The following is a 15,603-nucleotide window of genomic DNA, read 5'->3' as shown; positions in this document are numbered from 1 at the left end:
AAGAAGCTTAACCAGTGATAAACTAGGTGTTTATCACCCCCCCCCCAACCACCTCCAATGTAAATTACCCAGTATGGTTGTCAATATCCCAGTGTACCCAACCCCCCCCACCCAACCTCCTCCAATGTACAGTTTCTACGTCAAATGTATATACTCCCTTTTCTTGACTCCTTTTGTATCACAAACAGTACTGTATTTGCAAATCTGGTATGTCATAAATGTATAGATGTAGCAGTACTGACTATCTGTATGTCATGTATGTCATATATGTCCTGATGAATTGAAAATGGGGGACCCTGGTGGAAACAAGACGAAAGTCTTTCTCTGGTCTGCATCCCCTTAACAATTGTGTGTATTGAGCTGTACTGTATTGTACCCATTCTGCAATCTGTTAATAAAGTTTTCAATCAATCAATCAATCAGGTAGTTTGCTGCTGTTAGACCCGGAAATGGGCAAAGACACAGCTCGTCACGCGATTGGGCAAACATGTCAGTGGCCAATCAGAGAGCGTCAGTCAGTGGCCAATCAGAGAGAGTCTCCGAAAAATACGGCTATGTTTAAAAATAACGCCAACCGCTGTCCCCCTCGGACCGCCCCTTCCTCCGCCCTCTTTAGTTTGTGATCAGCGGTTCGCAGCTGAGAGCGGCAGCAGCAGAGCAGAGCAGACCAGACCAGTATCGTATCTGCAGCTGTGGCAAATGTAGCTGGTCGACCCTGCTGACACATCCAGCGAGTGTCAAAAGAGATGCTCTCTCTTTTTACATTTCTTTCGCCCAGTTTTACCCACTGCCTTTAGTTTAGGCAAAGGGATACTGTTATGGTTGCGGAGAATGGAACTAGACGACGTGTCGGTGAGAGAGCAACTTTTCCACAACCGTGTCCGAGAGACGATAGTAAGTCATGTTAACTTTCAGTCTTTTGAAGGAAGTAGCTGCTAGTCTACAACTAAGCTACTTTTTCTTGCACGTGTCATGCTTTTAAATGGTCGTTGTAGCTTTGTGTTGTATGTGGGCAATTCAATGGCAATATATTTCAGTATAGCTAAAGTCATTGGCAGAGACTTACAGACTTAGTCAACGTTGTGCTAAGTAATAGAAAACACCACGACTACCAAGTCGCTGTGTGATGTATCTAGACTCCTTGTCAGAAGCTTATTATTGTGCGGATGCAGCTGGTCATTATGTCCCAATATATTGCTGAACCACAAAGGTCCAACCCACGGAGCACCTCTTATGGCCCCTGTTCAAATGCCTCATTTGTCTGTCATTGTATAACAAGGCCATGATTGCCACTCCACTGTGTATTATATTGCATACCTCTCTTATGTCTCCGCACTCCACGTCCTTATGTGTTTCCCTGATTGATTGATTGATTGATTGATTGAAAACTTTATAGATTGCATAATGGGTACAATACAGTACAGCTCAATACACACAATTGTTAAGGGGATGCAGACCAGAGAAAGACTTTCGTCTGGTTTACATCAGGGTCCCCCATTTTCAATTCATCAGGACATAATATGACATAGACTTAATAACCACTGAGCAGTTCTAACTTAAGACTTGACGATTAGGCTTATATAGGCTAGTCTACACTGATACTTTAACCCGACAAATGACAGTGGTTCTTTATGCACATCACTCCATGTTCTGTGCCAAGAGATCTGTCTGATAATGTACCGGGCAGGCAACAGTGACGCTTGTTGGTCCATATCTTCTTTTCCCTGTTGTGTGGCAGTCTGACATTGGCAGAATGACCCATTAGTAGGCGGCCGGCTACATTTATATAATGTTTATTGACATCAAACATCAGTATCAAAAGTGTTGGCCTACACACTGACTGACACATTTGGACTGAGAGGAGAGATGTCAAGCTAATGGGTGCAGCTTGACTTCGATGTGAGGGCCGTCTCTATGGACTCACTAGGGCCCTATCTTGGGTAAAGATGCTATATAGACCTTTTCTAACTTGACAACATTCAATATAGGCATCTTGTTTCCTGTTGCAATGTTTGCCAACAGGAAATGAACAGGGACTAAAGCTGTTCCCCTTACAATGGAATAGCAACAGAATTCTTCGTTCTGAAAGAAGAATCTACTGCAGCAGTTGGCTTCTCTGTGGGCTGTTTACAAGACCGGAGAGACACAATCAAGTGTTTGCTTGTCAAACATTGGCTTTCAAAGCCTTAAGTAATTGATTGAGTTTGTCTAATTTTTTATACTCTGAACACCACAAAGTGTTCCCTTCAGTCTGGTGTTCATTTTTAAACATTTTATAAGCAAGCACATTTATCCTTCACAAAAACAACCGGTGCTCTGTAGTATCTATATAGTAATAGATAATCTATAGTTTATATATAATTATGTATAGCCATAGGATTTGTAGACTAATTGAGATTAGTTGATTTTCATAGACATGTTTACTTTCCACATGCAGTAGTAATGCAAAAGGACCTCAAAACGTCTTTGGTGTGCTACAGTGGCTCAGAAGGTAGAGCAGTCGTCGGGTAAGTGGAAGGTTCCTGGTTCGATTCTGGCTCCTTCTGCAGTGTGACGACGTGTCCTTGAGCAAGACACTTAACCCCTAACTGCTCCCGATGAGCAGGTTGGCACCTTGTATGGTCGCTTCCGCCGTCAGTGAGTGGGTGAATGTGAGGCATAAGTTGTAAAGTGCTATATAAATGCAGTCCAATTACCAATTTTCAGCATGGAAAAAAATATGGAATAATGGAATTGACAGCCCTGGCCATCTGACTGACCCCTTTGCTAGCCAGATGATGGACAAGAAGCCAGAGGTAGACAGACTATTGTCTTTCTACGTATTTGATACCTCTCTTTACTGCTATAGTTACTAGCTTTCCAGTGATGATCATAAATGCCCTGTTCCTCTAGTGTCTTGTGACCCTTCCACTTAGACCTCATGGTTTTTAGCCCCAGTCCCGCTCCCTGCACTGGTCATCTTGGAAGTTGTCACCGTTGCACCTCTTCTCGGTTCACGGTGGTCACCTGACCCTTGAGTCTCTGGTCACTAAATGGCTTTAGGCCAGGCTTATCACTGACCCCCCCCCCCTCCTTTTGTCAACTTTCATTGTATTGTTAATGAGATGAAGCAGACTTTTGTGTCGTTGCTATTTCATTGAGCTGCTATTCTCTCTACATTCAGGGGCTGAAATACCTCAGGATGAAATGTTTAGCATGGCTGGTATCTCTCATTCCTTCAATGATCAAACATCGGGTGAAATAGACAAGCTGCAATGTTTAGGCCTAATTCCTAATGGCACAGTATACATGGTTTAGTGTGGATTGCGATTTAGGCTGCAATAATGTGCAACACTGACTTTTAGATTAGGTTAGATTCAAATGTATTGTCATTATACAGCACAAGTACAGTACGAGAAGAAGTTTGGCATCCAACCAGAGTGCAAATGTAACAGTAAAGTGCAATAGTAATATACAGGTGATTTAAACTGGGTACAAAATATACAAATTAGTGCTACTGAGTCTGAGTGTAGTGCTAATCAGATGTATATACAGAGTTGTAGTATAATATGTACAGTGAGTGATACAGGTATATCACTGTACACATATTATACTGTTCTCTGTACATGCATCTGATTAGCACTACACTCGGTAGTACTAATTTGTATTTCTTTTTTGGCTAGTATGAATGCATTTGGCTGAATCTATACTCTTAATTAATGACTTATGCACATTTGAATTATACACAGCTGTTTTGTCATGAAATAGTCATGTGCATCCACAAAGAGAGATTAAATTAAATGGATCATATAACAAACATTCACAACCTTTTTATGTTAGGCCACTCCCATTGCCAGGCCCCATTTTAACCAATTGACATGAACACTCACACACACATACTCACTTGACCTCCCTACCAAACTTCAGCCTCCTAGGGCGAAAACTGTGGCCGCTAAAGGGTGGGGATATTTTTGTGGACCAACCGACTGACAGAAGGAGTTATAGAGCTAAAAATACCTTAAAATAAACAGATGTTAGTTTTGGCCAATTTCATAATGAAGTCTGTACAACACCTTATCACATTGGTAATCTAAAATAAGTAATTGTAGGAGCCTATTATCGGTTTTAAAAACATGTCTGTCTTTATTCTGATTGTGAATGAAAAATCCTTTAATTTAAAACATGGATATATATATAGTTATTTTTTTTATCCACTTTTTCTCCATTTTCTATATTTTCTCCCATCCCAATTTCGTATCATCCAATTCAACCCTCCCCTGTCACGAACGCTGTTTCTTGCCTCCCACAAGCCGGCTGCAATGTGGACTAAGTCATACATTGCACGAGTCCCCTCCGGTACTTGAGGTAACAGCAGTCGCATCTTTTCACCTGCGCAGCTCGATCTCTCAGTGGCGAGGAGTAACGCGTGGGAGGCTCACGCTGCCCCCGACACTTCCTGATTCTACTGCGCAGGCGCACCAACCGACCTGTAGGAGTCGCTGTCCACAACGCCCGATCCCCACCCATCAGTTTCCCACCCCCTAATACGGCCAATGTGTATTAGTACGGACGACCAGCTAAACTGAAAGCAATGTGGAGCGCTGGGCTCGAACAGGCGAGCCCAGCGTCTCCAGTATTTGTGGCGAGCGCCTTGCCCACTACGCCACGTAGCCGCCCATATATATATATAGTTATATATATATATAGTTTTCATTCATATATATATATATACACACACAATATCCATGTTAAATGAAAGGATTTTCTCATTCGTTTCACTACCACACTACAGATGGTTAACCCTTTCACTACCACACTACAGGCTGTAAAACTTTTCACTACCACACTACAGACGGTTAAACTTCTAGAGTGTGGTAGTGAAAGGGTTAATTTCATATAAATTACCCTATCCTTGAAGGACGCATTATTAAATGTTTTACTTCAGTCATCACATTGTATTTCTTTGACACCGTGTGCAGCTCTCCCTATATTTTCTTCATTTGAATCTAATCTAATACTGGAAGACGGAGAACTACACAAACATTACTTTTTTTTTTAACTTAATTTTTTAGCGTTTATCGCTTTTCTGGTCAAGCATGACCGACAGAAACAGGTTGAATGGGATGTAGAGTAGGGGAAGACACTCTGAGAAAATACGGCGGGTCCGGGAATCGAACTCGTGTACCCCAGATCCGTGACGAGCACGGTTGTCCCTGACGCCGAAATAGCGCCGAGATACGCGGTGAGCAACGGGAGCTTCCCCACAAACATTACTTACTTGCGAGGCCTCTATTGTACCGAGACCCCTGATACGGCGTCCCTTTTTGTCTCCATGTACCTTTTCTGGAACCAGACATAATGATCTATGACACAAAAACATCATGCACTAAACCTGCGTCACCCACTCCCTTCTCAGTTTATTGTGTTCCTTGTCATTCAAACGGGTCTCCTGAAGTAATGCTACTGAGCAGTTCAGTCTTTTATTCAAACGGCTCTCCTGAAGTAGTTGTCTTTTTTTTTTTTCAATTTTTTTTTATTATTATTCACATGAAACAAAACACATTAAACACAATCACAATACATAGAACTTCACAAGAAAATAACAAACAATAATACAGAATAACAATTTATACAGACAAAGAGAAAAGAAAACAGAGTTCAACCTTCTAATTTCTAAATCCAAGGGGTACTATCTAATAAATGGTCTTTCCCAGTGTTCAGCCCCGATTCCCGGCCGTGTGACCTTATATTAATAAAACGTACATCTCCAATTCACCACAAGGACCACTTTTTGAGAACACGACCCGAAAACAGAGCAATGAACCTTCATGAAAAAACAAAAACCTGTAGAGGTGTTCCATAGACTCACAGAGACCGTGTAAAAGTGACCAAAACAGTGAAGAAATAGTTAAATAGCTGCCCCCCCATTAAATCCCCAGCTAAACTCAAGAGGACAAGACAAAAGACAAGACATTTCCTCCTCCCCCTCCCAAGAGACCGCCGGACCCCCCCGATCAAGCACCCCAACCCCGCTCAGCCGCACACGGCGGTCCTTACCTTCTCAGCTGCTGCGAACCACAGGTCAATGCCAGCCTGTCCTACCCCAATCACCCGTGCCGTGGATATCTCAAGATAAATCACATCCAATAGTGTTAGGGACCAGTTAATCACTGTAAGCTTCTCAGGCTCCTTCCATCTCATTGCTATTAGCTTCTTCGCTGCTGTGACACCTGCTAGGACAACCCTTTTTAGTTGAACGGACGCAGGTAGTGTCGTTATATCGTTCAGGAGTAGCGTAACAGCTGTGAATGGGATAGTTAAGCCACACAGGTCTGAAAGTTTGTCCGTTATTGACCTCCAGAACCGGGCCACTGGTGGGCAATCCCAATACATATGCATATAAGTGCCAGTGGCCTTTTGAGAGCACAAAGTGCACCGAGAGTCGGTTATCAGTCCCATAGCAAATAGCTTCCTAGGTGTAAGATAGGTCCTATGAATATAATTAAAATTAATTTGCTGGTGATTGGGGTTGCGGGAAGATAATGCCACATTTGCCCAAACATCATCCCAGTCAAACTCGGGGTCCAACTCCGGGATATCCACACGCCAGATTGTATCCAATGATACATTTTTATACGTGGATTGAATTAAGAGCGTATAAAAGTCTGAGACAAACCCTCTGGATGTCGTCCTGTCCACTATGAGCCTGAGGAAGGGGTGTGGGTGCAAAGCTTGAGCCCACGGCACGCCATGCGCCCTCAGTGCTGACCTTAGTTGAAGGTAAAGAAAGAAGGACTCGCCGGGTAGATCATAAAATTCTCTTAAGTCCTGAAACGCACGGAGGCCGTTCTTATCATAAATATCCTCCAGAGTATGCACTCCCCTCCTTTGCCATTGAGGAATATTAACCGGCTTGTGCCCAACAAGTAATTGCTGGTTATAAAAAATTGGAGAGTCCAGGTGCCATGGGCATTTAACCCCACACGACCACTGTACATTACGCCACGTTTGGATCACGTGAGTTATGATCGGTCCATACCTCAGCCGGCATTTCGAAATAGAGACAGTGGAGTACACTACATCCTGCAATCTTAGCGGTGAGACCGCCGCCGCTTCTAAGGAGCGCCACGATACAGCCTCTACAGGGTCTAGCCAGCACATCAGAGGTCTCAGTGAAAAGGACCAGAAATAAAGCTTAAAATCAGGGATTACGAGGCCCCCATCTTGTTTTCTACGTTGAGTAGTAGCCCTTTTGATTCTCGGGCGTTTGTTATTCCAGATAAACTTAGATACCATCGATTGTACCTTGCGCCAGTGGTCTATTGGAGGGGGCAGGGGGAGCATTGAGCTAACAAAATGTATCCTAGGCAGGACGTTCATTTTGATTATGGAAGCCCGGGCTTGTAAGGAGTTAGGAAGGGGCGACCACCTGTCTAGATCCTGGCGTATTTTATCATAAGTACCCATGAAGTTGTACTTAGTAGTTTGGTTCAGCGTGGGGAATATCTCTATGCCCAAGTATTTAAAATGTTCTATGGGGATATCAGCTGGTAGTCGTACCGCCTTGGCCAGCTCATTAAGAGGTAGGCAGGCTGATTTGTTCCAGTTAATCTTAAAGCCTGACATTTTACCAAAGTCGTCGATTATTCTCAATAATTTTGTGGCCGACCGGGAGGGGTCGTCCATGAAAATCAGCAGGTCATCCGCATAGAGAGCAATTTTGTGTAGCAATTATCTGTAGCCAGACGCCCCGGGATAAAACCAGTTTGATCGCAGTGTACCAATACCGTCATAAATCTCTGCAGGCGGTGGGCCAGCACCTTGGCAAACACTTTTAAATCGGCCCAGAGAAGACTCAAGGGCCTATAGCTACCACAATCATTGGGATCTTTGTCCTTCTTGAGAAGTAAGGAAATCAACGCCATGTTGACATCTCTTGAGAACTCCCCTTGCTCGATGGCATAATTGATCATATCGAGCATCAATGGACCCAGTTGGTCCCAAAAGGCTAAATACACCTCGGGTGGAATACCATCCCAGCCTGGTGCCTTGCCCCTCTGCATTTCAGCAATCGTCTCCCTCAACTCCATAAGAGTGATCGGTTTCCCCAGTTCCTTGGCCTCTTCCTCAGAAATGTGGGGTATCTCAAGCCCGCCAAAGAACGATTCAAATTTAGAGTCGTCGAGATTAACCTCTGAGCTATATAACTGTGAGTAAAACTCTTTAAAAGTGTCGTTGATCCTTTTCGAATCAGTAGTGATTGTACCCTGTCGCGTCTTGATCGAGGGGATATCCGAGAAATGATCATTCGAGCGTATTTTCATTGCCAATAGATGGCTAGGCCTGGAGCCGTGAAAGTAGTAATTTTGCCTTGTCCTATGTATCAAGAACTCAGACTGTTGTTTAAGTATGGAGTTTATTTCCTTCTTGACTATCTTACGTTGTGTGTTTAGTCGATCACTATAGTTAGTTTGCAAAGATGCGTATAGATCCGCATATAATGTTTCCAGTCCTTCTAGTTTTTTTGACCGGGATTTACGTAAGTTGGAGGCAAAGTGTGACATGACCCCTGATGAATCCTTTCAATGCGTTCCATAGGACCCTGGGGTCATCGACCGTGCCAACATTGATCTGCAAGAATTCAGCTAGTTTACTCCTGAACTCGGAGCAGAAATCATCGTTCTTTAATAAGGTTGAGTTAAAACGCCACCTGGGAGCTCTCGTGGAGAGCCTGCCAAAGGTTGCCACAAGGAAAATCCCCTTGTGGTCCGAGAGAGCCAGGGGAACCAATGAGACGTCGAAACTATCAAACAAATTAGGGGATGCGAATGCATAGTCTATTCGAGAGAAGGTTTTGTGTCTGGCAGACAGGTGAGAGTAATCCTTGAGGGTGGGATTGGATAAGCGCCATAGGTCTGCGAGCCCAGTGTCCTGGGCCCACATCCTGAGGGCCTTAGAGGACCGTTTTTGGTCGCTTGTTTCAGAGGATCCGGACCTATCCATCTCCGCATCCCAGCACGCATTAAAATCGCCACCCACAATGAGAGCGTATCCAGTAAGTTCCAACATATTCTTCGTGATTGTATTATAGAACGCTGAATCAAATGTGTTAGGGGCATACAATGCTATTATTGCCATCTTCCTATGAGAGAACTCAACTTTTGCTATAGTAATCCTTCCCTCCGTGTCCGACCACACATCCAGGACTTTGATATCAAGGTTACGTCTTGTAACTATGACGACTCCTTTCGTCTTATCATCGGCTGAGGATGAGGAGATAACGTGATATTGTCGATTTGCTAGCCTTGACACATCACCCACCAATAAATGCGTCTCACTAAGGAGAGCAATGTCAATATTTCTTTTCAATAACCAAAGGACACTGGCACGCTTGTGTGGGGCGTTAAGACCTCCTGCGTTCCAAATTAAGATATTCAGTTTAGCCATGGTCGAGTTTGTCTAAATGCGTAGAGAACATGCCAGTGCAGCCAGGCTGAGTACGGAGGCGCTGATCCAGGCGGGCCCAGACGGTCAATCCCAGGAGTTCAGAGGAGGAACAATTACACACATATAAGACAACAGCACATAAAACACATAAAAATACCACCCCAGTTACAACCCCCCCTCCTTCTACTCTAAACCCTAACCCACCCGTCCTATTATAAGCCCTCCTATACCCACTCTCCAATCCCCACCCTATGCCCCATCCACTAAGGATGGTCATCTTCCTATCATTTCCCACTAGAGTCATGGATCCAATAAGACGCTCCCCACTCCGACCCCCCTCTAGATAAACCCCTGATTAAACCCCCACTAGTCCAATAAACACAAATAATAATAAAAATAAAATTCAATAAAGATATCGGTCGAAAACCACCTGAGCCTTGGCCCTAACATGAGATAACTATAATGGAAAAAATAGCCATTATTATATAATAACTCAACATCACACCTGCAACCATCTATTTCCGAGTCTGCGCTTCAACGTCGCAATGTTATAGCACAAATGGATAAACGAAAATTCAAAACAAAATTAAATTAAAGCATACCAGCCGATAGTCTAAGGCAGGATCGGGTCACAGGTAAATTGTGCAAAATTGTGCAAACGGATGTCATTTAAACAACGACAATAATAAGAAAGGGAAAAAGGGGGTTATGGTCAAAGTGCACACCTGTAACAGTCCCTCTGATCAGGCACAACGGCTGAAATGACATAACCTATGTAAGAATAGAATTAAACACATTCATTAATCCGGGGATGGTAATAGGCAATACCTGACACAACCTGTTATCATATATTGTTCCAATAAAGATATCGGTCGAAAATCACCGTGAGCCTTGGCCCTAACATGAGATAACTATAATGGAAAAAAAAATAGTCATTATTATATAACAACTCAACATCAACCCTGCAACCATCTATTTCCGAGTCTGCGCATCAACGTCGCAATGTTATAGTACAAATGGATAAAGGAAAATTCAAAACAAAATTAAATTAGAGCATACCAGCATATAGTCTAAGGTAGGATCGGGTTCCAGTTAAATTGTGCAAACAAATGTCATTTAAACAACGATAATAAGAGGAAGGGGAAAAGGGGGTTATGGTCAAAGTGCACACCTGTAAGTTCCCCTCTGATCAGGCACCACGGCTGGAATGACATAACCTATGTAAGAATAGAATTAAACACATTCATTAACCCGGGGATGGTAAAAAGCAATACCTGACACAACCTGTTATCATATCTTGTTTATATATATATTCAACCGATCTTCTCCTACCGGAGCCCAAAGCTCAAAACAGCCTGGATATAAAAATAACAGCATACAAGAAGTTAGTTAAGGACCCGATCACCGTTGAATTGTGCGAGCCGATTACACTTAAACAGCAACAACAACCAAAGTGTGTAAATATTAACGGGTCTCGAATGTCTCAGCGCAGACGATAGACGCAGCCCGCTAGCTAGCCCGAGGCTAGCGCGTAAGCTAGTGATGAATCCGGATAGCACGTTAGTCTATTATGTACATTGTTCAGCTAGCTCGTTAGCTTCCAAAGAGGCGATACACAAGTACGACCATGAGGTCAGCTTTAGCAAGTAACAGAAGTCATTGGGAAGCCCCGCTAGTTGGATGGGCAGTGGGCAGTTAGCATGTCTGGGCATGACAGCAAGTGTTTGTGAATAGCCGGCCCTAACAATGTATTCAGGCCCACATCGCCACGTCACTCACCCGATATAGTTATCAAGCTACATTCTCGGGTATCCCCTCGAGATATTCCTTCGCTTTATCCAACGACCAAAATGAACGCCGACCATCGACCTTATCCAACACAGATAATTTCGCGGGAGCGAATAGCGTGGGCCTCAGGCCTAGTTTCCATAGCCTGGACAAGACGACTTTGTATTCGCCTCTCTGTGCTTGAACCTCCGGTGTAAAGTCTTCGAAAATGGCCACTTTGTGATCGCCAAGCCTCAGATTACCCCTTCTGGCACGAGCCGACCGCATGATGAGTTCCCTCTGCTGAAGCCTGTTAAGCTTGACGATGATGGGCCTCGGCTCTTCGTTCACACCAGGAGTGGACCTGCCCGCTCTGTAGGCCGACTCACAGACAGGAGGGGAGGAGAGGACGTCATTTCCCAGTATTTTTTGCAGCAATTCCGGCATGGTCTCAGAGAGACGGCCTTCCCCGCTGCCCTCCGGTACTCCAACAATCCTGATGTTGTAGCGTCTCTCCCGGGACTGTATTTCCTCAATTACAGACTGTAGTTTGGTAACTTCAGCCTGCCTAGCCAGCAGGGAGGACTCGAGATCCACCATCTTCTCGCCCTGTAATGATACCTCCGTCGTTAGCGCAGCTAGCTCGATAGCATTAGCCGAGGAGACAGCGTGCAGCGACTCCATCTGGTCTATCAGCGGGACGAGCGCCAGCCTTATTTCCTCTGATATCTCTCGATGAAGGTTGACACAAAAATCCGCCAGCACTTTCTTTTGTGCTTCAGCGGAGCGTGTCTCAGACTCTGCATGTAGCTTGGTCATGACCAAGAGCACAGCTTCGCTTATCTCACCGACACCGGGCGATGGTGCGGCCAGGCCCGGTGGTGGTTTGCTGGTTGGGGCGCTCATGGATCTGGTTTCCACCACCGACATTGCTGAAAGTAAAAAAAAAAGTCGACGACAGTATTTGAAACACGACAACTTAGCAAGCAGACAAAAAACAAATAAAAATAAAATAAAGACTAATGGAGTGAAACGTATATTCTGCACGGTAGAAGGGAGCTCATGTGAAACACGTCTACTCCATGATCGCTCAGCTCCGCCTACGTCAAGTAGTTGTCTTTTTAACTGATTAATAATTTTCTTCCTCTTTACGGGATGATTGATTTCCATATATTATAACCAATAACGTTCAATGTATTCATATATATATATATATATATATTTTTTTTAAACTTTGTTTTTATAAATTTTTTTTTTTTAGCGTTTATCGCTTTTCTGGTCAAGCATGACCGACAGATACAGGGTGAAACGGGATATAGAGCAGGGGAAGACATTCTGGCAAATGACGGCGGGTCCGGGTATCGAACTCGGAGTCCACCAGATCCGTGACTCAGCACGGTTTTCCCCGACGCAGAAATAGCGCCGAGATATGCGGTGAGCTACTGGAGCCCCCCCATATATATATTTTTTATCTACTTTTTCTCCCCATTTTCTATTTTTCTCCCATCCCAATTTCGTATTATCCAATTCTACCCTCCCCTGTCTCGAACGTTGTTAGACCATGCCTCCCACTGGTCGGCTGCAATGTGGACCAAGCCTTGCATCACGTGTCTCCTCCGGTACACGAGGAGGCAGCTATCGCATCTTTTCACCTGTACAGCGCGATCTCTCAGCGGCGAGGAGTAACGCGTGGAAGTAGGGCTGGGCGATATAACGATAACGATAAATATCGCAATATATTTTAATAATCGATATCGAATATCGAAATTAAAAAAAAATCGAAAAATCGTTTTTTTTTTTTTTTTTTTACTTGCAACAGGGCAGTTTTAAAACCAGAGACAGTGGACAGACTTGTCTTTCTTGCCTGCAACTTAAAGTAATGGCTTTGCTTGTCCAAATGACAATACTGACCAAATTCAGATTTCTTTTTCTCTTGTCCATTTATTTTGTTTGCTTTCTAATTTAAAATACATTTTGAAACCGTCTGTACACAGTAGGCTATGTGTGCTAGCAGAACTAGACTCCAGTCACGAGTCACAGTGCACATGTGCGGTGGTTTGTCCACCAAAAAAGCGCCAAAAGATCGAAAATAAACTAGCAGAGCCAGAACTGTTCAACTCCTCTGGAGCCACAGCCAGCAGAGAAGCCGGTTTACTTTAGCTTTTAAACCAGCTGCAGCCTGAGAACTGGAGTGTGAGGGGATGTAACACTAAAGATGGCGGCAATGACAAAGAATTGCTGCAAAATAAACATACATATGTTGTTTAAAAAAAAATGTTTTTTTTTTGTTTTTTTTATACTTATAACAATTCGATAATTATCGATATCGAGAAATAAAATAAAATTATCATATCGTTATCGCGATATGATTTTTTTCCATATCGCCCAGCCCTATGTGGAAGGCTCACGCTGCCCCCGTTGCTTCCTGATTCTGCTGTACAGGCGCACCAACCGACCTGTAGGAGTCGCTGTCCACACCGTCCGATCCCCACCCACCCCACGACCAGCCAAGCCGGAAGCAACGCAGAGAGCTGGGCTCGAACCCAGCATCTCCTGCGTTAGTGGCGAGCGCCTTGCCCACTGCGCCACTTAGCCACCCCAATGTATTCATATTTTGATACCATTACATTTAATTAACTATCAATCCTGCAATATTTCTTATGATATGGCTTATACCATACCTTATAGTTTTTCCATGTATACATTTTTTCAAAAGGGTTCACCTTTTTATAAACATATTTTCCGAAGAACGCTGAACATAAAGACCAAACAATTAAAACAATACATTTTATTAGACATTGCAGTAAACAATAGTAGGCAAAGAAATCGACCTTTTCCTTATACAAATTTCAAAAGCATTCCAGCCTTTTTTCAAAAGCATACAGCAGAGAGCTGTAACCCAAACTCACAAAGTGAAATTGCAGCGGTCAACCAGGTTGTCCTAGGTTGGAAATCTCGTCGCCTTGTCTGAAATACTCTCACCAGAGGCAATCGTATGCATCCCCCTCCCCACTAAGACCCCAAAATCAGACCTTCGAAGCTTTTTTGGCAATCGAAGCTTCGGGGCCGACCTTCGATTTTAATTCGAAGCTTCAAAAAATAAAAGATTATTAATTATAATTATAATAATTTTTTTTACTCTTATGTTGTGGGACTTGTACAGCACTTTGGTAAACTTTGTTGTTTTTAAATGTGCTCTATAAATAAAGTCGATTGGATTAATTAAGTAGCCCCTTTCGTCAGTGGTGCAGTGGCAAATTGACAGTAGGTCAAACGCTCCACGCGCGTGCGCGCGCATGCACAGTTTTTTTTGGCTGCTCTCGTCCTGCAGCTGGATACTATTGCCTCACAGCGCGGCCGTCAGCGCGCGGCCCAGGGAGCGCCGCTGGCTCTGCGGCTCTGCAGCTGCATGCTTCTCCGGGAGTCCGGTTGGATAATGCCATGTAAAAAGCGATTGCGCGTACTTCAGCCTCAGTGAGCGAGGTATAACGCCGTTATACAGAGTTATACCAGCACTGCAACACTGCCTTTCGTGACTGTGACGCAGCCAACAAGGTTTCACTCGGCTGCGCTGCCTGGGTGCAGTGGGGCTGCTCTCACAGCCAACGACATGACATTACATAATTATGTTACAACCTTCGTCTATCAAGCAAACAATTATATAAATATTTATATGTAGTTGATAGAGACAAAGGCAGAATTCGACTTAATTAAGCACGTTTTATTAAGACATATTTTTATATGTCATTTTTATATATACATACACTTTAAAAAAGCAGCACAATGAACACATCTGTCCGGCATAGTCTTAAATAACAGACGGCATTGCTTCGCTTCTTCGTCGACATGTCTGCTGCACATTTCCTTGTTGTTTTCACCACAGATAATCTCCACGTGCTTGTTGTAGAGAGGTGGAGTCGAGGCGCCGCTTACTTTCGTTTCATTGGAATGGAGGCTGGAAGGCGCCGCTTACTTTCGTTTCATTGGAATGGAGGCGTAAGATTTTAGATATATATATTTTTTTTTACTTTGATTTTTTTTTTATGTTCGAAGCTCATGCCATCGAACGAAGCTTCGAAGTATTTAAGACAGCCCTAAAGTCCTGCTCACTTGGCCTAACTGTAAGCTATTGCTCTAGTTGTACAAGCAATCGGAGATCAGACACTGTAGCATTGCATTACTGTGACATTTTGAAATGACACATTGTGCCACTGCAGCCTTCATTTGCATACAAGGAAGTGATAAGAACAGTTGGGTAGGATGTGATGAGAACAGTTGGGTAGGATCATGTGATGAGATCAGTTATGTAGGATGTGACGAGAACAGTTAGGTAGGATGTGATGAGAACAGTTAGGTAGGATGAGAACAGTTGGGTAGGATGTGATGAGAACAGTTAGGTAGGATGTGATG

The 15,603-nt window shown here is 43.7% G+C and overlaps 1 protein-coding gene across 1 annotated transcript in view; it reads left to right on the top strand.

Moving 5' to 3' along the window:
* Positions 1–707: 707 nt before the first annotated feature.
* lmbr1l (limb development membrane protein 1-like) overlaps positions 708–15,603 on the top strand; it is a 72,737-nt gene continuing 57,841 nt past the window's right edge. The window contains exon 1 of the mRNA XM_084333191.1: positions 708–894. Coding sequence (XP_084189317.1) covers positions 832–894 — 63 coding nt within the window. The 5' untranslated portion in view covers positions 708–831. The remainder of the gene's footprint in view (positions 895–15,603) is intronic.

The sequence above is a fragment of the Notolepis coatsorum genome (genome assembly GCF_963971535.1).
Source record: "Notolepis coatsorum genome assembly, chromosome: 17".
NCBI lineage: Eukaryota > Metazoa > Chordata > Actinopteri > Aulopiformes > Paralepididae > Notolepis > Notolepis coatsorum.
The sequence above is the reverse complement of the archived record's forward strand: the minus strand, read 5'-3'. Positions and strand labels throughout refer to the sequence as shown.